We start from the raw sequence: 24,879 nt of genomic DNA, 5'->3' as shown, positions 1-24,879 counted from the left end.
TAAGGATTTCTGTCATAGCATTTAATTGTCCCTTGCTAGTCATCATTCCTTCTAGAATAACTCAGTAGAGTTCTCCTGTAAATGCCAGCTTTCTCCTTCATGTATTTAACCCAATTTACATACTGAGTCCGAATGGGATCCCAAATATTTATTTTATCTGTGGTTGACTCCTGAGACATCACTATTCACTTCTGTTGGCCTCTTGGTCCCGGCTCTGTTTTCCTAGGTCTTGGTGGAGGGCATGGCTGCTTTGCTTTCAGTCACCTGGTTTAAAGTGTTTGTATGTTTTTTTTGTCCTCAAGTGATCCTTTCCACACAGGTGAGCCTCATTTGAGCGATGCCCTATACACGCTAGTGGTTGAGAACAGTCCAGACCACATCGTGGAACATGATGGGTTAACCCCACTGCACTCCACCCTCGAGGCTCATGTGATCCATTGCCGAAGCTCCGCACCTTGCTAAATGGGAACACAGATGATATATTCTGAAGCTTTGGGGTCGCTTAAGTAGATTTATCTCCCAGGTCATATACAAACCCCAACAGATGAAAGTACAGATACCACCAAGTCCAGCTTGATGAGCCATGAGTTTTATTGGGGTTATCTAGAGGGAAATGGGGTGAGGAGTTACCTACTGGAGCCGAAATGACTCAAAGACAGTTGTATCGCCAAAGTCCTCCCCAGCATGAGTGACAGCTCACAAAAGTTGGGAGTCTGGAGCAGCTCAGGAGGTTGGACAGTGTCCTTGTCCAGCGTCTCTGGTCTAAAGCTTTTCCAGGCCTATCAGCTGGCTTCTGCTTCTTCCAAGCAGCTGATCTGGTCTCAGAGTCTGAAGATTTTCTTCTGAGAGTCTTCTTGGCACCTCTCAGAGTTTATTGCTTACTCTGGCATTGAGTGGCCTAGTTAATCTGGTCAGTTTCAAGGACTTCCGGCAACTGTTTTGAGTTCTTTAACTTTCTGCTTTAATTAGGGAGCTTCCCCTTAAGTGGGAACCTGGTTAATACTATCTTTTCATTATGACCACTGGGATCTAAAATGTTGCTTGATCTATGAATGAGGAAACGAGAACGAATCAGCAAATGCCTCATCCCAGGTCCCCAGTTCCAGAGTAGCGTTAGAAGGGAGTTTGTCCCCTACATGGTCCAAGGATTAACTTCTTAGTATGGTGAAGTCAAATCCTGGCTACACATTGCAATCACCTGGGGAGTTTTAAAAGTTACTGCTGCCAGGATCTTACCAGCCTGGGTAGAGCCAGGGCACATGGACTTTGGTGATGAGTTATCTCCCCAGAGCCACCACTGAAAGCTCTTGGATTAGTCACTACAGTTCCCTGTCCTGTGGGGGATCTCATGCCATAGAAAATCTAGGGTCTCTTTCATTCTTCTCCAGAGGAGTATGGGCTCAGACCCCAGAACTGTAGCAGTTTGTGGGTGAAAGTTCTAGGCGTTTCTTCACATTTTATGAGTGTGGTTTGGACAGGGAGACAGTGTAAGATGGGGGGGATGGGGCGGTCTGGCTGATCCATGCCTCCCAGCATGCTCCTCTCACTGAGCAAACAGCATTGTCTTTCTTTAGCTCCTGGCAATCATTGTTCTTATAAATTAAAGTGGTAAATGAAAGCCCCTCATCTTGGTCTGGTTAGTATCTGATTCCTTCCCCCAGTGACCAGCCCAGCCCATCTACTCCCGCAGAGATGCACAGCAGGAGGCAGAGGAGACCTTTTGTTGCAGAGCTGAGCTTCTTCCAGGCCCAGCCACGGCAGGGTATAGCGTGGAAGAACATTCTTGTCTAAGGTTACCCAGGGGCTTGGGGGCCTGCTGGAGAGAGCATAAGGTGGGGGAGACTGTCAGAAACCTTCAGCTCTATAGATTTCTCTTTTTCCCTCATCTGTCCCCTGCTCCCACAAGCTCTCCTAGCTACCCTGAACTGTGTTCAGAGCGTTCTTTTATAACTGAATCCTACTCTATTCTCTCCATCTCTGGATGAAATGAGTTGAATTGTCAGACAGGAAAATAAAGTCCGGCTTTAGGCCTGAGACAGAGCTGGGCCTCCACTTTCTGCCCCAGGACTCCGGTCTCATAGGTCTGGCTCAGGAGTACAGGGGTTTCTGCTGGAGACAGCTTCCCAGAGCACAATATTGCCATGGCTGTCTCTGGATTTTGTATAGTACATGTCCCTGTTATTGAACCAATTCTGCTCCTAAGACAGCTCAACTCTGTCCGGAGAGCCAGCAAAAGTGACTCCCAGTGCCAGGCCTGTGGAGGTTGGGTAATTCCTTCTTTTCCTCCGGGCACTCTGGCCAAGTCTGTTGCCATCTTGTACTCATTTAGGCTGACAGACTGAACATATCCTTCAAGGGAACAAAAGTGTTGCTCTTCCCAGGCTCTGGGCCTGAAGCCACACAGTGTCACCGCGGAAAGCCACTAAAGTTCTAGCTTTATCTGTAAAAGACACCTTTGGTGACTGTGTCAGGATAGAAAATTTCTACCCATGACGCCGCTGGCGAGGAAGGGAATTCTCCCTCCTCGCTAATACTAAATCTTCACGCTTAAATGTCAAGAGAGGAATGGAATCATTTTGGCCCACGGGCTTGGAAAACCTGGATGGTGCCCCCAGTGATGACTCACTCCCATTAAGCTGCCGGAAAAGGAATACAAACCCAAGTTGCTTGTGCCAACCCCATAGCTTAGGAATTTGGCCCTCAGTTCTCTTCTCTGTTGATCAGCTCTGGAGTCTGGTTCTTCAGATGCATGCAGGGAAGCATGTTCCATGGGAACACTTCAGTCATGTGACTAGACATTAGGGCATTTCCTCAAGTTTCAAACAAGCAGGGGTGATTCCCTACAGTGTGTGTGTGTGTGTGTGTGTGTGTGTGTGTGTGGTGTGTGTGTGTGTGTGTGCGTGCTAGTGCAAGTATATGTGTGATTTTTAAGTCAGTTAGCCAAATAACAGTTGACACATTTAACCCATGAAATGATGCAGAATTAAGTAACAAGTGAGGCAATACTACTTATTCTCTTATACTATTTATTTTTGGTCATATTCAGCCATTCTTTCTGCTCCATCCTCCCGGCCCCCTTCCCCCCTCCTTTCTTCTCTTCCCTTCTCTCCTCTTTCCCTTCCACCTTTCATCATCATCTCTCTCTCTGGAAATAAAGACTATAAGTCACGGAACCACTTCTGGTCTGAGGATAGCAGGACTCAAACATTAGCCAGACTGGCAAATTGGGATGGGAAATGTATTCTAGGATACAGGAACAGAAGGTCCCAAGACCTTCCCCTAGGATCAGGGGAGCATCTCAAGATGCAATTGCAAGGAGCAAAAGAGGCAGGTGTGGCCGGTGAACTTGGCAGTGGTGGGCTCTGAGAGCTCTCTGATACCGAAAGGCTTTTATCTCCCAGAGCTAGACTTCTCCACTTGACGTGCATAATTTAGGGTAGGATGGTTCTTTCTGGGGAGTGGGGGTGGGGTAGTCACTGTCCTGTATGTTTGGCAGTGTCCTTGACCTCTGCTCAGTAGACACCAGCACCAGCCCTTTCCCTCCATGTATAGTATATGAGATCCAGACACAGGAAGTAGTTGTTTTTGACAAGGTTAGACCCGTGTACGCATGTGTTGTCTCCCATGGGTAGAGAGTGGATTTAGGAGAGCTAGTGTGAAGCAGAGAGACCAGGACTGAGGGAACTACGCATATTCAATAGTCTGGGAGAGAGAGAATAGGGGCCTGGTATGGGACAGGTTAGTGAGAACCAGAGTCAGGACTAGGAAGGGACAGATACAGGGACTGTTGTAGGAGGGTATGAGACATGGTGAGTAGTTTGAAGCCAAAAAAGGTGACCTGGGGCTCCCAGAGACTGGCTGGTTGGGGATAATGTCGGTCTTTGTGGGTCTTGGTCACTTACACAGTTTCCTTCCTCTTTCACAAATGCTTATGTCCCTGTCTGCCACCTCTGCACTCAAATACCTGCTGCCAGCTCACCTAACAGTCTTTTCAGAAGAGCCTGGTCTGCTCACACTCTGTGGAGCCTTGGGAACGCTCCTCAGCTTTCTTTGCAGACACCCACTACTACTCCCTAAAGCCTAGCCTCAGATGCAGGGACAGTTATGGCTGCTCTTTGTGGAATATTTCCTGGGCTCAAGGTATGGCCCACATTCTACAGCCCAATCCTCATGAGAGCCATTTGCTAAAGAGGAAGAAATCTCAGAGAGAGAGAGAGAGAGAGACAGAGAGAGAGAGAGAGAGAGAGACAGAGAGAGAGACAGAGAGAGACAGAGAGAGAGACAGACACACACACACACACACACACACACAGAGAGAGAGAGAGAGAGAGAGAGAGAGAGAGAGAGAGAGAGAGAGAGAGAGAGAGAGAGAGAGAGAGAGAGAGAGAGAGAGAGATTTGCCACAGCCTATTTGCACTGCTCCTATCCAGGGAGCTTCATGAATGCTAGAGTTACCAGTGCCTAACACACAGCCTGGATCAAAGCAGAGCTACAGAGAACTTGGGGCTAGGCATGGGATCGGGTCAAACAAGATCCAGGAGAGCCCGGAAAATTTCTGTGCCACATTCTTCTACTTCCTTTCATGTTCTTGCAAATACTAGACACCTGGTATGAATGAAAGAATTACTGGCTGAATGAACGCAGCACACAGCATTGTGGGGTCTTCTCACTGTCACAGGCCACTCACAGGTGGTAACTCCACTCACAGGTGGTAACTCCTCAGGGGCAGGCTGGTGGATCTCCAGACTGGGAGTAGACACTCTCAGCGGCATTGAATCAGATTTTTTGAGCTGGTCCAGTGAAGGTGGTTCAGCTCCCCGTTACCATTACCTGTGTCTTCCTCCAAGCACCCAGGTTTCTGGGAGAGTTAGAAGCCCACTTCTTAGGAGCCTCCCTGAGCCTTCCCTTCCTCAAGTACGGAAAGTCAATTGTATTTTGCCAAGAAAGGAGACAGTTTCTGAGGCTCAGTTGGTCTAGCAGAAGTCTGTCATTTGGGTAGGCCTCTGACTCAGTAGGTTCAATCTCCGGCTGCCAATCAAAGGCATTATTGCCCAAGTACCAACTCCCCAGAGGTTCTGACTTAATTGGTTAAGAGTGAATAGAGAGCAGCAATCTTTTTATGATATAAAACCTCCTTTAAAAGATTTATTTTTGTCTGTTCTAGTGGTTCACGGGAGACCAAAGCAGGAAGGTTGCCATGGGTTCCAGGCCAGCCTGGGCTACATAGTGAAGCAGAACATCTGACAGCCACAGCAAAGAGAAAGGTTTATCTTGACCTTAGACAATTAATACTAATGTGTGAGTTGAGAATCCTGTTCCCGAAGGGGAAGCGTGCTCAGAGATGGGGCTGCATGCACAGCTGGTGTTCCTGGCAGGTTCCGAATTATATTCAAATTAAAACCCTTATTTCATAATTCTCTTTAAGTGGAGGTGGAAGAAGGGAAAGAAAACTGGGGGAAAAAAGAGGAAAGGAGGATGAGAAAGGATTGAGAGGATGTAGAGGAGGAGGGGCAGGTAAGGCAGATATACATGTATACATAAGTATTAGATACATAGATAAACAGTTACATATATTAGGCAATTAACTGTCTTTCAATCAAAGATGTTTAAGTTTTTGTCATCAGTGAGTTCTTTGGAATTAGAATTTATTTTAAGGAAGGATAGTGTGTGGACCTGTTGCCTGCTCATATCACTTCAGCATTATTGATAACTAGCTTCTCTCTGAAACGGAACACAGATATTTGCAGAATGACACCCAGGGAAGTGAAGTCCCTGTGTGGGAGACGGGAGGTTGCAGTACGAAGGATCTGGAGAGCTGGGACTTTACCCCAAGTTGAAGGAGGACTTAAGGAGAAGCAAAACCATGTTGGGGACTCACCCTTTCCTCCCTTGCTCTCCCTGGAGTGGCTCTGGGTTCTCATTTTCTGTTAAGGAGAAGCTAGACTGTGGGTTTAGCTACAAGAGTTGAGGATGTTTGTCTGTTTTGAACCTAAGCTGCCAGGCCTGGACTGAGCCCTAATGATCCAGGAGTGATTTATCGGCCTCTCTTTCCCGGAAGACCTTTGTGCAGTGAACCTCTGTACCACACTGTGAGAGATGTGTCTATTCTGAACAGGTACAGACAGAAGTTTGTGGCTTGCCATTATCTCTGCGGTGATACAGAGCAACACTTGTACTGAGACTAGGTTGTTAAAGTAATCTAAAGATGATCTAGAATGTACAGAGGGCCTGTGTAAGAAATATCTAACACAATGACATTTTTATCTAAGGGCCTTGAACATTTCCAGATTTCAGTATCCATGGAAGGTCGTGCCATCAATTCCCCAGGGACAGCTATGCAGCCAGCCTGGGTGTCCCAAGTAGACGCTCTTCTGGCCAATGAGTCAGCCATGGGAACTACAAGGGTTAAATATTTATGACAATGGTTACTGGTGAACCCTTCTGGAGGAAGACTATAACAGCTTCTAGTCCACTATGGCCTTTGAGTGTGGTGCTCAGAGGCAGGTAGATGGGGGCCATCTGGGGAGCTTCCTGCAGCTCCCTGACTACTCACAACATATACCCCTCTTTTTTGTGATTTCACACTTAAGGCTACTGCCCATGTTGGATATAACTCCACCAAGGCCAGGACTGTATATATGCAGCAGCTTCCCAAGCTTGTCTAAGGCCCAGATGAGCTAATCTGTAGTCAACCTTTCAAGAGGAATGCTTGACATAGGTGTGGTCAAAGGCCCCACTAAGGTACTCCCAGTCCTCTTTGCTTGACTTCCTAGGATGTGGAATTGTTGGTGAACCTCTGCACCCTGTGGGACACCCCAGTTCCTGGGACCTGATCTACCATTTTATCCATTTGTCTATATTGACCATATCACCGAGTGACTTTGAGTTCTAATTAGCAAGTAGTCATTTTGTTCACTGTTCTGCTTTTCATTCCCTCACCGTACATGGTATGTGGGGATCTCGATGGCCTCAGAATGCTTATTCTCTTTGTTTTCAATTGCTTAAAAATGCCTTTTGTTGAAGAATAACCTAGCACAAAGGAATGCATATCCCAAAGGGCCAGCTCAGTGACTGTCACAAACTGAATGTAGCCGTGTGACCAGCATGTAGCCCAGGAGGCAGGGTCCCTAGAAGTGCCCATAGGTCCCTCCCTAGTTGTCAACCCTCACTTCCAACCAAAGTGACCTCTAACCATCTAGATTAATTTTCCATGTTTCGCACAGAACTTCATATGATTGGAGTCAGACAGAAAATGCTCGTTTGAATGTCTGCCATTGCCATAAGGTGTGAAAGGTCTCCATGGCTACAGATGCTGCATAGTGTTCCACACTGTCCTTTCCACCAATGGCGGATTTTTTGTTGTTTTGTGTGTATGAACACTAATTCTGCTAATGGTAGTTTTTACCACTTAGGGGTTGCTGTGTGTGTGAACTCTGTTCTTTCTCCTATCGAGAACTGCTAGTTTAGAAAGGGAACTCTGGGAAACAGGGGCCTTCCCTAATCCCTGAGTCAGTAAGTGGTGCTTCAGCAGGCCATCCTGGGTGCGGGCCATAGCTGTCCAGAACTGGCCCACGCAATAGCTCTAGAGTTTGGGGCAGTAGCGGTTCCTGTCGACATCCCTAGGCACCTGGTCATCCTCCCTGACGCTGTCCTCTTTCCTGCTCACAGGCGTGGTGTCCTTCACCTGCATGAGAGCAGTGGGATTCATGACATCGGCCTGCCCCAGTGGCAGCTGCTGCTCTGTCTGATGGTCGTCATCATCGTCTTGTATTTCAGCCTCTGGAAGGGAGTGAAGACGTCGGGAAAGGTGAAGTCTCTCTGCTTCTTCAGCTGGGAGGTTGGCCTTGGAAATATACATGTCTGGTTTTGTGTTCTCCGAGCTGCAACCATGTGGTTGGCGCAGATAGGGAGATCTAGGACCACAAGTTCAGGGCGTACCCTCAGCTCTGCCACTATGTGGACAAATCTGCTACCTAAACCTGACTCTGCCAAGCAGCAAGGTAAAGGGGTGTAAGTAGATCAGACCTCCTCGTATTTTCCCTTGAAAGCTTCCATAACAGCAAAGACTGGGGGCTTGGAGCATCACCTAAAGTTTGGGACCAAGGCTAAAGATCTTTGACTTCGAATTCTCATCTAAATCTGCATATAAGCATCACATCCCACTTGGGAAATTGAAAATTTGCTTTATTATAAAATCGATAAACCCATGCTGAATTTTTTTGGAGAAAAATGTTTTGAAAGATAATTAGATGTGTGTTTTGGTTCTAATGCAGTTGGGCACCCCCAAGTGTCTGGATACTTTGGAGAAGAACACAGGTTAGCTAGACAGTGAGGACAGCATTCTGAACTTGAGGATGCTGCCTCCTGTGGTCAGCTCTAAGGGATGGCATGTATTTAGGGAATGGCTCCAATTGATCCTCAGCTTGGGGAGTAACTTGAAGATAACAACCCAACTAGGACTCCATGTGGTCTAGAACTCAGCTGTAATTAATGATGACAGATCTAGGAGGTGCCCTTTCTCGTGTTTTACTTAGGTAGGGCATTGGAACAAGCCACACCAAAATACAGTGAGCTAAAATAGTAAATACTTTATCATGTCTCACAGTTCTAGGAGTAGACTGGATCAGGTAGTTGGTTCTTCTTCTCTGTGTAATGTTACCTGGGCCATGTCTAGAGACCTGACTGGGACATCCTAGGTGGCTGGGTCTGGCTGGGGGCTGGAGTTGGAGCTGTCAGTCAAGTCAGAGGGCTTAGGATCATTTCCATGTAGATTTTCTGTGTTTCCTGGACATCTCGCATTATGACAACTGACTTCCCAGACACGCTCCAAGCAGGAGAGACCCCCACACGCAGTAGCTCTTCCTGTCTTTGCTTGCATCCTGCTTGCTCTTTGTCCCAGTGACAAAGCCAGTCTAGGATCACTATCGTCCTGATGCGTGGCACATAGTAGGTCTCCGGTAAATGCTTAGTAATAGGTTGAAGGATGGGTGGGTAAGTTTAGGGGAGCTTTATTAAGCTCGACTTATTAAGCCTTTATGGGCCTCTACTATGTGCTATCCTAGATGCCAGGAATTAGCAGGACACAGATAGAAGACAGATTATTTCCTTAGTGGCTTTCATCAGTTTGTGTTCCTGATGGGCTTGGGGTCAGCAGAGGTGTCCAGTACTTTCAGTCTCTATCCAAAGGTATCTGTGCGCAGCCTCCTTCAAATAAACACCTCTCATCACAAACTACATTTAGATTATTATTAATTTTATCTTAGAATAATTTCATATTAGGTAGTCCAGTTGTATCTTGATAAAAATGTAAACTGTAGTTTTTTTTAAACTGTTACTAAGCCAGCTTATCAGGTAGCCATATTTGACAGACAGATGTAGCTGCCTGTATATTTGTTTGCCTGTACTTTGACAAGGCGGGTAGTAGTTTTCCTACCAGGTGCCAGGGTCAAAAAGTCTAAGATGCCACATTGGTGGACAACAGATGCTTTTCTCAGCCAAGAAAGTCTGCAAAGCCATGGGGAAGGTGATATTTGTGCTGTACCTGTTAGGATAGGCATGGGTGGAAGTGAGGAGGAAGGAGACATTTCTCACTGGAAAAAATGGGGTGAGCAAAGTCACCAAGGTGTGGAAGCCCTAGACAAGCCCTGCTTGGGGTTCTCTATGTGCACCTGGTACCAGGAACAGGCCTCTTAGTCCATCCAGAGAGCTGCAGTAGATGGCTGTGGGGCCATTAGTATTCTAACATGGCATCCCAAGCTGATTCCTCACGATCATGAGCAGACCATAAGCTGCCTGGAAGGAAACAGCAGGAGAAGGAATGGCTGAGCATGCTCAATTCCTTTGGCCCAATGCGCTTTCTGAGGTGAGGAGGAATGTTTCCCCAGGAAAGCACCCTCCATGTGGATACGTGATGAGGGATGTGAGAGGCTCTGCAGGGTCAGCTGAAGCCAGGGCCCATTTGCCTACGTCTCCCAGAGTGCAGAAGTTGGAGTACACAGAGGCCCCAGGTGGTCCTCAGCGAAGGGCATTTCTGGACTTGGCCTCACTTGGGACATTCCAGTGACGGTGGCTTTAATTGTCTTTGTAAACCGACTGATGAGGACTCCAAGAGCATTGCTTATTTCTTTCCAGAGCAGCACACTCGCTTTTCTTAGTCCGCCTCTGAGGGGCCTGGGATGAGTCAAACGAGCAAGTGGTGAAGGCTTGGAAAGATACCAACTGCTTGGCTCTTGGGAGGGTGGGAGCCTAGTCCGAACCAGGGGAAGAGGATACCCCAGACCACACACTCAGTGACAGCTGTGTTGGCCCAGGGAGCGCCTCAGAATAGAAGGGAGTCAGAAGCAGGGCTCACCTCCTCCTCGCCTGAGTTCCTGCCCAATCTGTTTGCACATTGCCCTGAGTTTGAGACACTTCAGAGGCCTTTCTCTCTTCCAGGGACATGAGATGAGATGTCAGAGCTGTCCAGGGCCAGCCAGTCGTTACCCACCTCACTGCCGGCCTTTGGGCTGATTGGATGGTGGGAACATACAGACTGTGTCCTGATTTCTATCAAGAGGTGGTGGAATTGGGAAGAGAGAGAAAGTCCAAAAAATTTAGGGGTTTAGTTTTAGAATATTTAATAGATGAAAAGCTTTTTGTTTGCATTTTCGTTTACAGTCAAGTCCTACTTCTAGGCTTCTTCCCACTACTAAGTCAATAGACAGGCTGGTCTGGCTTACCTTCATGTCTTTACTAAGTTATGAACTGAGTGACCCAGGACAGAGTCATTTGCATATGATCCAGGCTTATACCAAACTTTGTGTAGCGTGCTGTTTTCTTAAGCAACATTAGTGTTATGCCATATCCTATACCTTCTTCTGTATAGAAGATTATCTTCATTGTTAGGAAAATGACCTTGGAACTCAAGGCAAAGACCACAAATCCTAAGTCTGGAAAAGTTAATGAAATTTCACAGAGATACAGTGTGGATATTTACTTTATTATTTAATTCTTTTTTGTGTGCACATGTGTGTTTATATGTGTGTGGAGTGCACATATGTATTTGGGTGTGTGTGTGTACATGTGCAGGCCAGAGGGAAGACTATAGATTGTCATTCCTGTGCACTGTTTTTTTTTGTTATTATTTGTTTGTTTAAGAGAGGGTTTTTCACTGACCTGGCAATTGGCAAGTAGACTAGGCTAACTGGCCACAAACTGTAGGGAGTTTCCTCCCAGTGGTGTGGGACCAGGGAGATGCTGAGGTACCATTACTGAAAGTATGCAAGCCTTGCTATGTGTCCAGACATCAGGCCAAGAACGGTCTTAGTCAAGGTGAGGTCCATGGGCTATTAGCATTGATGTCACCCATGGACTACTAGCATTGAGGATGTCACCCAGAAACTCATCAAAAATGGGAGCCTCTGCCCCATCCACACCAAATTAGAATCTCTTTAGGAAGGACAAGAAATCTGAGATTTACTACGATGCCCTTCTGGGTACTCTTAGACCTGCAGTTGGAGAAGCTCTGGTGGGTGTTATTCTCTAACACTGAGAATATAAATAACCACACCACTGGGAGGAAGCTCTGCCATCTGAGGGTCTTCCTTTTATGAGCCACGGTTGTCTTTATTTTTATGCTCAGCCATTGGTTTGGAATTTGTTACTGTGGAACTTCACAAATTATTCACAGACACACCCAAGGGGGTAAGAATTTATGTTTAAGCGTGGACAAGGTGGAACATGCCTTTAACCCCAGCATTCAGGGAACAGAGTCTGAGGTCAACCTGATCTATTACAGCAGGTTAGCCAGGGCAACCTAGTGAGACTCTGTCCCAAAACAAAAACAAACAAAACAAAAAGCAAAAATAGTAACAGCAGTGGCAGCAGCAGCAACAAAAACCCCAAACCAAAAGCTACGCTTTAAGAACAAAGAAAAAAAGTGTTGCTCATTTTGTGCTTTATCTCATGTTTAAAATGAGGCCTGGGATGGAGATGACAGAGTTCAGAGGGCTCTTCCTTGGTTAGGGGCACAGGGGCACATATGGGTGCGAGGGAGCTGTCCTCCAGCTTTTGACAAAAGGTTCCAGATGGCTGAAAATGCATTTGCCCCCAAAAGCTTTAACTCTGAATGTAAGGTCAAGGGGGAAAGGCAGATCTTCCTCGATGCTTGACGCTCTCACAGTGGGCTCGGTCATACCCTGATGCCTTCTGTGGGTAAACCAAAGCCGTGTTGGAGCCTCACTCACAGCCAGTGCAGGACCACCTCTGGGCCCCGTGGGAGACTTCTTGGAGTCAGAACACTGGGTGCTGTTTCCACGGGAGGAGTGTGGTCACACCCAGCCTGCAGGGCAGGACAGTGCAGCTGGGCCGCAGCTGTTGACAAGAGTCGTAGGAGACTATTAGAATCAGGATGGATGACGACTCTTCTTTGTTCCAACTGCCAAGGGTTGAGATCCGTTTGTCCCAGCTGGACAGACTGAGTCATCCGAGACCAATGCGAGGCCACCCAGATGCAGTGGCTTCGTGTTCAAGGGCATGTTTCTCTCCCCGTTTGTTATCAAGTGTGCACTCCGTGTTTCTGCACCCACAGCCTCTCAAAGAACACAGAAGCCAAAGCCCATGTTCTAAGACATTCATAGAACTGGATGGCATCAAACAGGGGAGCCTTGTCTGGTTCCTCCTGGACCAGATGTGCCCGCCAGTGATGGGCCTACTCACTTTGTTTCCTCATCCGTTCATTTGCTCTTCCTTTGACTGACTCTGCCATTCACTAACCCTCTGGCTTATAACTCACCTGCTCTTGAGTCCATCCACCCCTCCACTCAACTATCTGCCTACTTAGCTACCCATCCTTTCATTTAACAAAAACAAAAACAAAAACCAGTTCTATAACTATTCATTCTTTTGTTTTGTTTTGTTTTGTTTTTGGTTTTTCGAGACAAGGTTTCTCTAACTTTGGAGCCTGTCCTGGTACTCGCTCTGTAGACCAGGCTGGCCTTAACTCACAGAGATTCATCTGCCTCTGCCTCCCAAGTGCTGGGATTAAAGGCATGTGCCACCACCTCCTGGCTCATTCCATCTTTTACCTCAATCTTTCATCTATATGACAGTTATTTCATTCACCTACCAAATATTTTAAGGACCAATATATCAGGAATAAGGAAATAAGGGAGATCAGTTCCAGTTTCTAAACACAGGTGTGAAAAATGTGTGAGTTTGTCACCAATATATTAATCTTTGCTTTGAGCCCATATCTTTCTAGGTTGACAAAGAACATTACCCCCAGTCATGTCTTCAGTCTTGTATGTTCTCTCTGGGGTTGTGTATGGACCCTTTAGGGGGCAGAGTGCTTGAGCTATAAGGGGAACCCACCTGGTCTTTAAACTATGTATTTCCTCACATCCCAGCAGTGCCTTCCTTGGCTCTGACTACTTAGCCCTGGCTCACTGTTCTGTTTTGGGCCCAACTCTTCCATCTAGAAAATGCTACAGCCCATAGCCGCATCAAGAATGAAGACATTTAACCTTGGTTATACTTTAACATCAACCAAGAAAAAATACTGGAGTTGAGGCTGTACCTTAGATCATTTGAACCAGAAATCCCAAGACTGGGACCTCTCTTCCACATTCTCGTGTATAGCTTCCCTGGAGTACTGTAGTGTATAGCCAAGAGCATGAAGGATCAGAGAAGATGGCAGGCCTCCTAGTCACCTCTTTCTCTGTCCCTCCAAGCTAGGCAGGGATATCTGTTCTGATTCTCAAGGTAATCTCTTTCCTTTCTGTTTCTGCAAAGAGAGTTTGTCTTGTTCTCCATCTGCTCCTACTGAGATGGAGATTTTTTTCTAGTTTCTGTCCAGTGATGTATACCACACACTTGAGAGAATGCACCTAAATGTGGATAAAGAAAAAAGAAGCTAAGTATTTTGCACACATCTCTAATCCCAGCGCTTGGTAGACTGAGACAGGAGGATCATGAGTTCGAGGGATTGTGGGCTACAAGTGAGCCAGTGTCACATAAAATCAAAGCTATATCTCTGTGGGATAGTGCTTGCTTGATGTATGAAAGGCTCTGGGTTCTATCCTCTACACTGAAGGAAATAAAAGCACATATACAAAAAGAGAAAGTGTTAAAGAGGAAGGAGAGATAGCAAAAGAGGGGCAGGAAGATGGAGAGAGAAAAGAGGGAGAAAGACTGGAAATTTTAAGTAGCCTGCCTATAAAGTTGAGAGCAACAACCAATCCCTGTAGTGTGACGGAAGCACGACCACCAGGGGAAGGGCGAGTGTGCTCAGTTCTGTACCAAGTAGACTAAAGAGGTCGGGAAAGGCAGTTGTTGGAAAAGGCATCAGGGGCTTTGAGAACCTAGTTCTTGCCCTTGGTGATTGCCTTTTCTGTCTGAGTCCTGTTTTCTAAGTGACTGACTATGAGTTTTGAGCTTTTTCAGGGAGCCCTGCATCTGTTCATTGTTCTGTCCCCAGGGTCTGACCAAGAGACTGGCCTTGAGATGAAGATGGTGCCTTATACGCTAGGAGAAGAAAGCTGAGGAAGGGCATGTTTGGCTTCTGGGGAAAGACCGTGTGTCATGGCCTTAGTACGTCCCCAGGTCACAGGCAGAGCAAGAGTCTCACAGGCGTTTGTCTGTTGTTCAGGTTGTGTGGATCACAGCTACCCTGCCTTACTTTGTGCTCTTTGTGCTCCTGGTCCATGGTGTCACACTGCCTGGTGCCTCCAATGGCATCAATGCCTACCTGCACATCGACTTCTACCGCCTCAAAGAGGCCACGGTGAGTGCCCGGTGGTCACCTAGCTTCGGGCTGGGTGGAGGGAGGCTTCTTAGGGTCACATGGTAATGAGTGCAGTAACAGGATTAAGAGGGGGTACATTTCAATATGTTTCTTTCTTAGACGAGTGTCCAGCCTACCACTATGCTATAGAGCAAAGACCAAGAAGCAACCTCTTTCTTGTGTAACTCTGAGAGAGATGAGCCTTGTGAAGCAGAACCGGCTTCCACGTGTTCTGCACCAGTGCAGCTACTCTCATTCACCCAGACATGTAGATACTGAGTCTTTAGTGACATTTCAGGGAGTGGATCTGCCTTCCCCCATTGTAGCAGAAGGTTGGGGAAATCCAGAAGAATACAAGGAGAGAAGTGGCAGGCAGCATCACACTCAAGTACCTTAGTTTAGGTCCACTGGATATCACATACATATATACACATGTATGGATGGATATTATATGTATATACATACATATGTACACATGCATGCACACATATAATATATAATATATAATATACACACATTTACTATAATATGCATATGTGTATATTATATTAAATAATATATGTATGTGTATATGTGTATGTGTGTGTGTGTGTGTGTGTGTGTATGTATGGCTAGCGTGGGTGCTGGAGAAGCAAGACTGACTAGGGCTAAACCATAACACAGAGATTGGAGAAGGGCTCAAATCTTTAGCCCAAGAGCTATATGTACTCTTGTCACCAGGGAGAGGGGATTGGAAAGTAAACTCCGTTGTCTTCAAAGGTCCCCATTGGTTACCAGTGTCCGCAGCTTGAAGTGCAGGAGAAATCCTTATCTTCTCAAGATGTCATCTTCATAACTCCTGAGATGACCAGGACCCTTCGGTCTTGCCCTGACAGCCTAGAATTTGTAGTTTATCAACTTTCTTGAAAATCTGGATGTTAAATGGATTCACTGACACCCCCCCCCCCCCCCCAGGACGTGATTGCTCTGTTACCCAAGGCCAGGAGACGCTAGGGAGATTCCCACCTGTTATTGTTCAGTCCACATCTGCTTTAGACCGCATCTGCTGGTCTCTGGCATGCTCAGGGAGACAGTGCCGTTCTGTCGGAAGCAGAGATGGCCATGACTTTGTGTTCACTGGTTTCAGGTATGGATTGATGCCGCAACTCAGATATTTTTTTCCTTGGGGGCTGGATTTGGAGTCTTGATTGCATTTGCCAGTTACAATAAATTCGACAACAACTGTTACAGGTAAGCACCCTTTTAGAGCTCGCTAATGCTTTGAATCCCCGGGGTTGGTCCTTAGAGGAATGGAGAGAGGGCTTTATCTAGACAGGAAACCACCTGTCCTCTGTGGACCATCCTGGCCATTCTGGAAACCTCAAAGTGATCAGTCTATGGGGTCCAAGGAGCATATTCATTAGATGACATCTCTTGGGAAAGTTGAGGCCAGCAGCTATGGGAGCCTATGGGGAGGATTACTGGGACAGAGGAGCAAGACATGGCTTCCAGAGAAGATGGAGCTACACGACTGTTTGTTAGGTACTCTGTGAGGCAGGGGCACAATGAACAGGCTGGTGAAAGCTGGCTGGGTCAGAAGTTAGATGTCAGGGCAGATGGGGCACAGAAGAGATCATCTCCAGTTTGGATCAGTGAGCACCTAATGCCACCTCCTGCAGGACCTCAAAAGTGGGACAGATTTCGCCCCACCTCTCTCACCCTATTTAACAATCAAGGTAGAATTACTTCCTTTGAGTCAAGAAAGAACAGGATGGATGTGTCACCAGGAGATATTTTAGAGAGGTCAGGAAGTGGGATGGCAATCTTAGTATGGTGCTGCCATTAAGAGTCTGGAGGTGAACTTGAGGCAAGCCGGGGAGGACAGTTGAGGTTATGGTAGGCAGGTGTGGAATAGACGGCCTGTGTCCTAAGGAAGGGCATGGACAAAGACAGAGAGGTGGTGTGTCAGGGGATCAGCGAGTTGCTTGTTCTGATTGTTTCAAGAGTATATACTGGAGGTCATGAGAAAAAAAAAGCCAAGAAGGAAGGGTGGATCATCTTAACAACGCCCTGAAATGACAACACAAGGAGCTAGGGGACAGAGTATGCCACGGGGAGTTTACTTAAGGGGAGAGGAACTCTCAGCCCCAAGAGTCTACCCGTGCCTGTGGTTGGCTCTTGGCTTACACACTGCTGTAGCAGGCACTAACCTAGTGGTGGTGAGGCCCTGGGGTTCATGTGACAGCAGGGCAATGGAAAGAAGGGGTGGCTCTTGAGACTGGGTGTGACTGAAGATTCCACAGGTGGCCAGTGGTTCATGAGCAGAGTGGGGGTACAGTCAGGGGAACCTGCATTGTCAACAGCAGCCTCTCTCTCTCTCTCTACCAGGGATGCCCTGCTGACCAGCACCATCAACTGTGTTACCAGTTTTATTTCCGGGTTTGCCATCTTCTCCATCCTTGGATACATGGCCCATGAACATAAGGTCAAGATAGAGGATGTTGCCACTGAAGGTAGGTGGCCAGACCCCTTGTCTCCAGCTAAAGAAAAAAGGACCAAGTTAGCCTCAAAATGCCTCTCAGGTTGGAAGCCTGTGAGGGCTGGCAGTGGAGGTTTTTGGGTGTCCATCTGTTGGGCTTTCCCTTGAGGCCATCAGTGAGCATTCCTGGCAACTGTGGCCCTTAAGTATATAGCAAAACTTTCCTCTTAACAGCCTAAGAGGAGCACCTTTTGGGCTGCCCCTTCTGCACCAGTCTCTGAGCTAATTAACTAATAACCAGTACCAAATCTGTTTCAGTCCTGAAGTCCTCATAGTGCTGGGTCTGCGGGAGGCAGCATGAGGTGCTCATACTGGGCAATTTATGCACAGAAGGTCTTCAGTTAGCTTACCACTCTAGAAGCCCAGAGCGTGGAGATTGGCTGTCCAGCAGGCTTCTAGTACAGGTCATACGCTGTTCATCTTATTACAGAGAAGACGAAGTAGAAATGCCTGTGTGTCAAAAGAGCCATGCTTGTAGGACAGCCTTGATTTATGACAACCCTTTCCATGAGAGTCCCCAATTTTTAGAGAGTAAGAATTCCTGGAAAATGGGGTTAGTCTCACTAATGTCTAACTGTAGCTTCAAGGCTCTCAACCTTTTCACAGTACTATATTGTGGAGCAAGCCTGAGCATGCATTTCAGTGGGGTCAAACTATGTTCCAGACATCGCAGCGTCACCTCCACTGAGTTCTCATAAAGCTGCAAGGCAAGGGTCAGGAGATCCTCTTTGAAGAGGAGTGATTTGGGATGTAAGCTCAGTATGGGCTAGTGAACAGCCATGTCAGCATTTGGCCCCAGTCAGAGTCTGGAATCTCTGGCCTTCTCTATGGCCTTCTGTGTTCTTCAGGCTGCAAGGAGATTGAGACAGGGGAAGGGCAGCCTTGGATGGACTCTGAGGATCATGAGTTTTCAAGAATCAGAGGAGAATCCCACAGAGTAGAAAGTGGGTTTCCCACATGTGGCTCGTAGCTGTTTGGGCAAGCTGCTGCTCTTTCTGCCTGGTTGTTCCATGCACGGGCTGTGTTCATCTGCTTTGTATCACTATGGACAAAACACACAAGAGAACTGACTTATGCAGAGGACGGGTTTGTTGCCTCTCAGTTTTGGAGGTTTTAGTGAATGACGACTTGGCATTCTTGCTTTGGGGCCTGCGTTGAGCCCACATAGTGGAACAACCTATTTACCTAATGGCCAAGGTGCAAAAGGGATAGAGGGAAGAGGAGCTTGGGTCCCCATATCTCCTATAAGGGATATTGATATTCTCAATAAATGGAAGACTACATTGTTTTGAAGTTCCCATGACTTGGAAACTGCACCAACTGGGAATCAAGACTTTGACACAGGGCCTCTTGGGGGACTTACGGATCTCAACAACAGCACAGCAAAGCTGTGGCTCCATCTCCTATGCCCAGTTCCTGAGTCTGCTGCCCACACATGACTGACCAAGGATCCTGAGGCTGGACTGGAGCTCCCCTGCCCTGTGCAGCCCCAATTGAACATTCCATCATTGATCAAGCCCTAATATTTCTTACAGGGGCTGGCCTTGTGTTTATCCTGTATCCAGAAGCCATCTCCACTCTGTCAGGATCCACGTTCTGGGCTGTCCTGTTCTTCTTGATGCTTCTGGCTCTGGGTCTGGACAGCTCAGTGAGTCCACCTCTCAGAACACCCTTCTCCACTACTATGATCCATACCAGTCCTCAGCCTGCAGGGCTGCTGCCGTCTGGGGTCTGTTTCCAAGGGTCCTATTTTAATCCGAACAATGAAGTGAGCCTTCCTTCAAAATGATAGCCTAGGTCAAAGCCAGAAACCTACAGGAACTCCAATTGTGCTGGGCCTCAGACAAGCCAGCCTAACACTCTGCTTTTGTGGACGGGGAGCCAGAAGTCAGAAAGGACATGAATAGAATGTTCTGTGACCCAGTGCTTTCCCATTCATTATATTTTATTACTAACAACCAACCCAAACATTTCGGACCCTATTATTACTAGATTCCTGGTTTTTACTATTATTTAGTTATGTGCAAAATTAAGTTCCTTCCATCTTTTTGTGTCTGCTTCCACCGCTTCATTCTCCCATGCCTAGGGGAGGGGCTGGCCAGGCCAGCAGATCTCGCTGTCTTTGGGTTTACTTAATGGGTCTGCCAGAGCAGTATGCTGGAAAGAGTTCTGAGGCTGATTCCAGACCCCAGATTGAGGTTGATTAACAATGTCTGCCAAGAGCAGTGGAGAGGAGCAAGGGACATGTGTGATTATCGTCTGTCACAGCCGTGGTTCGCGAGGCGTAGACTCAGAGTCCGTACTTAAAGTGACCACTTTGCTTGGTGATTAGAAAAGCGGGTAAGGCTAGGAGACTGGAGAAGGGGAGGGGAGTGGAAAAACATATGTAGCTCAATAAAAACTATAATAAGAAAAAAAGGGCTGTAAGGAACCCTTGTCATATACTATGGTATGAAACTCCCATTCTGGAGAAGTTCTTTGGTTGTTGTTTCCAGAAGGTTCTATTTGCTTGTAGCTATATCGTCTGGGCAATAGATCCCTTTGTTCTCTATGTCTCATCAGTACGCACTCAGACTGAGTGAGTCAAGGGCTAGGGACGTGTTGTGGAGGCAGGCAAGAGTTAACTCTTCCCCATCCCCTATAACTTGAGCGTGGTTGAGATTGGGGCAGAAAAGGGGGAAAGGACACTTGGGAGGAAGTCGGGGCCTGCCAGTTTCCCGAGAGCCTGATGTATCTGAGGCTGATCCTGAACTATGGGAAGCCTTTCATTCCTGCCCCTCCCTCCTGGTTCTCCACAGATGGGAGGCATGGAAGCAGTCATCACAGGACTGGCGGACGACTTCCAGGTCCTGAAGCGACACCGAAAACTCTTCACCTTTGGTGTCACCATAGGGACCTTCCTTCTGGCCATGTTTTGCATAACCAAGGTGAGTCTGGGCTTGGGGGCCATCTGGGTCTTCGTACATTCTCAGCCTTGTTACTGGGCTGGGCTCGGTGGGGCTGAGCACAGGGGTTCTACTATCCCAAACCCTGTGTTCTAACATGGTTGCCTCCCGCTACATCTGGGGCTGATGGCTTCCAGGCACTGTTATTTACTATGGATTGACTTGGGGCCTGCCAAGGTCCTCTGGAAGCTTACCATGCTTTTTATCAGTCATGAGTCTTTAAGCCAGCAGCTCCTAGAGCCCTTAGTTAGAATGCAAACCCATTTAGTTGTGCAGCCCTAACACCCGTGTTTGTAAACGGGCTCGACAGGTAGGATTTATGAGCTAGGAAGGACAGTCAGTAACTGTTTATAACAGGACTGGCTCAAGCCCTTTTTCTCTGTGCCCCAGGGAGGGATTTATGTCGTGACTCTGCTGGATACCTTCGCGGCAGGCACCTCCATTCTGTTTGCTGTGCTTATGGAAGCTATTGGAGTTTCCTGGTTTTATGGTAAGTGAGGATGCTCCAAGCTTTGGTCCTCAGAGCTCCTGGAGTCTGTCTTCCTGGAGAAGGAAAGGGGCTTTTCATGTCCGGGACAGACAGACACCCGGATCTCCAGAAGGGAGCAGCTCATGTAATAGGTATTAAGTCTCTCCAGTCTTTAGCTCACTGGGGGCTGCAAGGCCTGGGAGACAGCTGGGGCCAGCATCTGAAAGAGAACCAATAGTGAACTGCAAACCACTGTCACCAAGCCTGACAGTGCAGTTACCAGACTGAGCAAACAGACCACTGTCACCAAGCCTGACAGTGCAGTTACCAGACTGAGCAAACAGACCACTGTCACCAAGCCTGACAGTGCAGTTATCAGACTGAGCAAACAGACCACTGTCACCAAGCCTGACAGTGCAGTTACCAGACTGAGCAAACAGACCACTGTCACCAAGCCTGACAGTGCAGTTATCAGGCTGAGCAAACAAAACAGGATGCCCAGTTAGTTCACCTTGAACTTCAGATAAATGATGAACTCACTTTAGATCAGCACACGACCCAAATACTGCAGAGATTCTCTGGATACTGATTTTTTTCATTACAGGTCTGAAATTCAAACGTAAATAGATTCCTTGTATTTTATTCCCTGAACTCTTCTGCAGCTGGACTGTGACATCAATTGTCAAATGTGTCACAATTGTTCACGTCCCCTTATGTGACAGTAGTAGGTTAATCCTGTTCTTATTCTTCCTGGAAGAGGTTGCTGTGTGAGCGTCCAATGGTCTCTTTCAGATTATAGTTGTGGGGTGTCATGTGTGTGCATGTATGGATAGACTGACTGTTTTCACAGGAAGGCTATGCAAGGGGACAGAGGGGTCAAGGCACCTGGCTCCTCAGCCTGGGTCAAGTCCTCCCTTCTCCGAGCTCTGGCTTCCCTCTTGTAAGATGATCAGATGAACAGGGATTCTGTCCCAGAATTTGTCCTGTCTCGTGTTTGCCATTAGCAAGGTGCCCACCAGGTCTCCTGCCTTCCAAGGTGTCAGTCTCTTGTCACCTGCCATACCCTCTGCCAGAATGTTGTGTAATGGCTTCAGGGGAGGCCCCCGTCCTACATCCGTGGGCCCTCGGTGACAGGCTTGCCCTCTGTGCCCACAGGTGTGGACAGGTTCAGCAATGACATCCAACAGATGATGGGCTTTAAGCCAGGCCTGTACTGGAGACTGTGTTGGAAGTTCGTCAGCCCCGCCTTCCTTCTGGTGGGTAGGGTGTGGCACGGTACCTGTAGAAGGGTTGCTGAGTCCAGGTTGGGGGTGGGGTGGGCAAATTTATTCCCTAGGGGAGGAGGTTCTGGAATCTAGAAGCCCGGTCACGCGGGCAGGACCCTTAGTAGGGGTGGGGGATAATCTACCTTAGTGAGTCTTCAGCCAGGAACGCCCTCACCCCATACTGTTGTGGTGGCTCCAAAATCACTTATGTTTCTTCTTCTTTGTCTTCTTTCCCTATTGTCTTCTCCATGTTGAATCTTCGCTGTCTCTTGCCTCTTGATTGTTTCTTTCCCATTTCCTCCAATGATCATCTCATTTTGTTTCTCTCTCTTCCACTCTCTTCCCTCCTCTCTCTCTCCTCTGTTTCTCCCGCATCCATCTTTCCTCCCTGCCCCCATCCTTCCCTCTAGTTTGTGGTGGTGGTCAGTATCATCAACTTCAAGCCGCTCACCTATGACGACTACGTCTATCCTCCCTGGGCCAACTGGGTTGGGTGGGGCATTGCCCTCTCATCCATGATCCTGGTACCCGCCTATGTCATCTACAAGTTCTTCAGCATTCGGGGATCCCTTTGGGAGGTGAGCTCTGGGATGGCTACTGTGGGATGACGGGGGAGGTGGTGTGCTTGTTGGGGTGAGAGAGATAAGAGAATACTTAGGGTCAGCATACCCATCTCATTTTCCGAGTGGTGATCCATCCTGAGCCTCAGTTTCCACATCTGTAACCTGAGAATAATACTGTGTACCTTGGAAGAGAAAGACACTTGGGTGCTAAGCCCGTGGGAGATGCTTCCTGTGTACTGCTGGTCAGTACTATGGCTGTTTCAGCCACTCCCAGGAGAAGGCAAAGCTCAGCCATGCCCGTCCCCTTTTAACATGTGTTATGTCCCCAGGTATTCCGTCCCGTCTCTCCTTGTCTGAACCCACTGCTATTTTTCTAATCATAATAATATGGTGAGCCTAAACCAGGGCTTTCTGAAATGATTCCTTTTCCTTTACACGTATGCATCGTACACACACACATGCACGCACGCACGCACCCACACACGCACACAAGTAACAGAAATACCTTTTACCCTGAAGTTACATCATAACTTTTATTTTGCCGTACAAACTGGTGGTGATAGTCTTTCCAAGAGTTCTTACTTTGTAAGGCGAAGACCTTACATCTGAGCTCTTCGGTCACATCTGAGATTGAGGTTCGGGCCACTGAGACTCACTCCTGTCCCCCTTCTTCACAGAGAGTGGCCTATGGCATCACGCCGGAGAATGAGCACCACCTGGTGGCCCAGAGAGACGTGAGGCAGTTCCAGGTAGATGATGAACTGACCTGGGGGGTGGCGGGGCAGGACAGGGTGGGTTCTGGTTGTTCTCTGTGGAGTGCCCAAGCAGGATCAGAGTTGGGAAGAGCTGGGTGTTTGGCCAGCTTCTGCCTAGGGGCTAAGGTGGTGGGTGCCCAGTCAGCCTGCTGTGGCTGCTGCTTCCTGGTCCTGGGATACCTGTGCTGGGGTGTTCTTATTCCAGTCTCCCTCTGAGTTGTCGCGTTAGCGTCCCCAAACTAAGCTGAGCATTTTCTAATCTTGAAGGCACAGCTGCAGGGCATTAGTTAAAGCTGCTGGCCCCATGGATGTGGTGGTGCCTGCTGAGTCCCCTCTTTTGGGGGGTTCATTTGCATCCAGTCTCAGTACCAGCTAAGGACGATGTTCTGAGTTTGTGCTGGGAAGGAGGCTGTTTGTTTTGTCTTCTCTTTGCTCCTTGTTGCTCCAACCAGCTGGCTCCTGTCCCCCAAGTCCCCGCTGGCTGTCTTCAACCATATTGGTCCTGCTGTCTATCATTGCAGCTGCGGCACTGGCTGGCTATCTGAGCCTGACCCCGAGGAGGAGGAACCCATGGGTCAACATCCGGGTCAAGGGCATCTTCTTCACCCCCGTGTGGACGCTGCCGTGGGATTCCTCTCCGGGAAGAACCCTTCCCATCCCTCTCGTTTTCCCAGTTACCAATGATTCCATGTGACTCTGGTTTTGTTCACCTTTTGTTCATCGGGCCTGGAGGCAGCGAGTGTGGAGAACTCCAGTTAGCCTCGAGGAGGAGGATGAAAGGAGGGATGGGGCATGGTTTCTGGAACTCTGGCTGGAGGGCAGTCTCAGTGTATGCCTGAACTGAGGTCCATGGCTCTGGCAGAACCCCTTCCTGAATTTGTTTGTACTTCAGAGCATAGAAGAAACCTTCGGTTCATCGAGACCAAGAGAAGATTGGCTTTTGGCTAGATACCAAAAGCCCAACCAAAGCCTGATGGAGACGGGGAGCTAAGGTTACCCCTCTCTTTCTACCTAGCACCACTCTGGTATCTGAGCCTCTGTGCAGGAGGAGCTGGGTTTATTTGGCACCTAAAATGTGACTGGTAGATGTTGCAGGTCTTTTCAGCAGAAAACCTCCGACTTCGTTTCCTAGCTAATCTGAGGTTGGTTTAGGTATGTTCCAGAATATTACTCTAGCTTCTGCTGTTTGGATCGTCCCAAACTGTGCTGTGATGGGAAGAATGTAGCCAGACCACCAAGTGAGATACTCCGGAAAGGTGGTAGAGGCAGCTAGATGAATCACCCTTGACAGGGCCACACACAGGTCATGCTCTGTGTGACACATGGATGATTCCAGAGACTGTCCTGGGTATTGAGGCATAGCAGAGATCTCTGTCCTGAGGGGTCAGGTGGGTGCCTGAGGGCAGCATGATAGGCGGCCATGGTTCTTTATGGTTCATGGACACTTCCTAAGCCTCCTCCTGGGAACCCAGCAGACAGGAGGGGTCCTGAGCAGGGCTTTGAAAAGGACCGGTTTCTTCATTGACTAGACTTGGCGCCCTGAGGGGCACGATGGGACCTATCACATCACAGCACAGCTCCTCATGTTCTGGGAGGATAGACT

General features: G+C 47.9%; 1 protein-coding gene across 1 annotated transcript in view; it reads left to right on the top strand.

Moving 5' to 3' along the window:
- The window catches only part of Slc6a2 (solute carrier family 6 member 2), a 36,381-nt gene extending 12,560 nt beyond the window's left edge, over window positions 1-23,821 (top strand). Inside the window, exons 4-14 of the mRNA XM_038313003.1 lie at window positions 7,669-7,807; window positions 14,627-14,761; window positions 15,888-15,991; window positions 17,129-17,253; window positions 18,815-18,927; window positions 20,078-20,206; window positions 20,615-20,714; window positions 21,849-21,949; window positions 22,369-22,536; window positions 23,199-23,270; window positions 23,798-23,821. Of these exons, the coding sequence (XP_038168931.1) occupies window positions 7,669-7,807; window positions 14,627-14,761; window positions 15,888-15,991; window positions 17,129-17,253; window positions 18,815-18,927; window positions 20,078-20,206; window positions 20,615-20,714; window positions 21,849-21,949; window positions 22,369-22,536; window positions 23,199-23,270; window positions 23,798-23,821 (1,210 nt within the window). The remainder of the gene's footprint in view (window positions 1-7,668; window positions 7,808-14,626; window positions 14,762-15,887; window positions 15,992-17,128; window positions 17,254-18,814; window positions 18,928-20,077; window positions 20,207-20,614; window positions 20,715-21,848; window positions 21,950-22,368; window positions 22,537-23,198; window positions 23,271-23,797) is intronic.
- The last annotated feature ends 1,058 nt before the right edge of the window (window positions 23,822-24,879 follow it).

Source organism: Arvicola amphibius, chromosome 15 (genome assembly GCF_903992535.2).
Source record: "Arvicola amphibius chromosome 15, mArvAmp1.2, whole genome shotgun sequence".
NCBI classification, from domain to species: Eukaryota; Metazoa; Chordata; class Mammalia; order Rodentia; family Cricetidae; genus Arvicola; species Arvicola amphibius.
This window is presented reverse-complemented; position numbering and strand designations above follow the sequence as displayed.